The 2425-nt window shown below is 35.9% G+C and overlaps 1 protein-coding gene across 2 annotated transcripts in view; it reads left to right on the forward strand.

The window, feature by feature from the left end:
- phf24 (PHD finger protein 24) overlaps positions 1-2425 on the forward strand; it is a 48333-nt gene that overhangs the window by 43234 nt on the left and 2674 nt on the right. The window contains exons 7-8 of one of the 2 annotated variants that reach the window (XM_024299616.2): positions 1018-1050; positions 1963-2040. In XM_024299616.2, the coding sequence (XP_024155384.1) occupies positions 1018-1050; positions 1963-2040 (111 nt within the window). The remainder of the gene's footprint in view (positions 1-1017; positions 1051-1962; positions 2041-2425) is intronic. The other variant, XM_024299617.2, reaches the window with a different exon arrangement.

Raw genomic sequence — 2425 nt, forward strand, 5'->3', positions numbered from 1 at the left:
CCGTAGCGACCCCTAAAGGGAGCAGCGAAAATACAAATATTTCATTCAAATAGCCTCCAGTAGCTTACTTTTCATACTTGAAAAGTTCCTATCATAATGAATAAATGAAAAAAGTAACTTTACATACATATATTTATTATTATTATTATTATTTTAGAGATTGAAATAACATACTCTGTGTTGTGTTTTGCATGTCCACTTCTAATATTCTGTTAAGTTCCATACTTCTCACCTATACCCCACAGACTCATGGGATTCTGCTCCCATACTTTTGCTCATGGATGCTTACTCTGACCTCAGTTTTGCTGTCACTACTTTTTCAGATACTTTGATTAGCAAAAAAATATGCCTCATAATTTAATGTTATGTTTCTTACTCACTGCATTAAATAAATATCTGCTTTATGATCAAAAGAGAACAAAACCTGAGGCATAAAACACACTAATAGCTCATTAAACTGCAATCATGTTCCACTCTACCAGTGAATGTATATGAGAACTGGACCGAGTGAGTGTGACATCATTGAGAAATGACTCAGTTCTGGTTCCAATGAAATGAAGTCAATTCGGTGACCATGTTGGAACCAGAAATCGTTGGTAAATAGGGATTGGGATAAGTCATCGTTTCTATAGCAATCACTGTTACCAATCAGGAATGAGCTTGTTGGAAGGCCACGCCCCTACCACTTGAGAGCTCACTCGGTCAGACATTTTGAACATTATTGAAGCATCTGATTGGTCAGCTTGTAACTTGAATAACTTGTGGTAAATAAAAAAATATAATGGAAAAAAATGAGATTATCAAGAACATGATAAAAAAAATGGTAATAGCTGTTTATTTCTCTATAGAAGTCTATAGGATTTTGGTTGAGCTAGTGGGTACTTCCTGTTTGGAACACCAGGGGGAGGAGTCACTCAGTCCAGTTCTCTCCTACAATCAATGCATTCTACCTCTGTCTTGTGTTTTGCACGTCCACTTTCTGTCAACCATTCCATACTTCTCACCTGTCCCCCACAGACTCATGGGATTCTGCTCCCCTATGAATTGTGGGTGAGTGTGACTCATCATTGCATGGTCTTTACCCTCACTTCTACAGCCTGCAGCCCCTCTGAAGTCCTCAAGTGTCCCCAGGCAAGCCCTTGAGTTCAATTTGAAAAGGAGAAGTGTAGCAAGAGGCCTGCCATCTGAGAACTGACAGTCGTTCAGCAGATAAATCAAACAAAGATGCATGCAGCCCGGGATGAAGTTTAATGAGCGGAGCGCCGGCTCTCCACATCCACAGGTCTTGTTATGTGAGGCCTTGGAAAAGATTCAGGGTGGCCTCTAATTATTGGGATCAAAAGAAAGTCTGTTGTCTTTAATAGCCCTTTGTGACTCAAGGACGTGATGGAGGAATGATTATGTGTGTCTGAAGTCCACGCCGACTGAAAGCAGCAGCATTTGTACTTAACAAACAACAAAGATGATTTAGAAGAGGAGAAAATTACACATTTACTCTGAGGTTCCTTCTTTTATACTTTGCCTCAGAAAAGGCACATTTCTTATAAATTTCTATCTTTACAAAATAAAAAAACTAAGCATTGCCTCCCTTCTAAAGCAAAATCCCTTTTTATTTTTTAACATTTGAATGCACTCATTCAATTTTTCTCGGAAAATTAATTTGCGTTATTTGAAAGAAAAACTAGGAAAAAATGAATAAAGAAGTTTTGAGACACTTATAAACACTTAAATGTTAAATGATTGAAACATGTCAAATAAAATCTAAATATATGGAAGGGAGTTCAAGACTTTTATGCTTTTTTCTGCATATCTGAATTGTTTCTTTTTAGTACTGCCTAACAATTTAACACATCATCTTGCCTTACAACAATATGGCCCTACTAATTGAGCATGTGTTTTAAATGTAATGCATGTGCTGTCAATGTTCTAAAATATTAGTGTTTTTTTTTTTTTTTTTCACAGTATAAGTCACGTTGGCCCCATCTGTGAGAACAGCCCAGCCAGCTCTGGGAGTGAAAGGAGCAAAGCTGATGAAAGCAGGTTAGTCGTGAGTGTTTGAACTAAAAACTATTGGAAACAAAAACAAAACCTTTTTTTGTTTAAATGTTCATGTTCTATACTTTTACAGTTTTAAACACAAGTGTGGAAAATATTTCATATATTTTGTATATGCTGAAAACAGCTATGAGGAGAATTCTGCAACTTGAGTTTAGATAAGACGCATGCAATCTTTAAAAAAAAAAAGGGCTTTTGACATGAACAGAACTGCCTTTAATCTTTTCCTCCACATTAAATGACATTTTTCTGAATGATTTCCAAACATTTTAGAGACAACGTGACTCTTGGTACTTTTTTAAAATCACAATTTAGTTAAGGGATACACAAGAGATTAATTATATTATATTTATTTAATGGTAGATGTATA

The sequence above is a fragment of the Oryzias melastigma genome, linkage group LG12 (genome assembly GCF_002922805.2).
Source record: "Oryzias melastigma strain HK-1 linkage group LG12, ASM292280v2, whole genome shotgun sequence".
Taxonomy (NCBI): domain Eukaryota; kingdom Metazoa; phylum Chordata; class Actinopteri; order Beloniformes; family Adrianichthyidae; genus Oryzias; species Oryzias melastigma.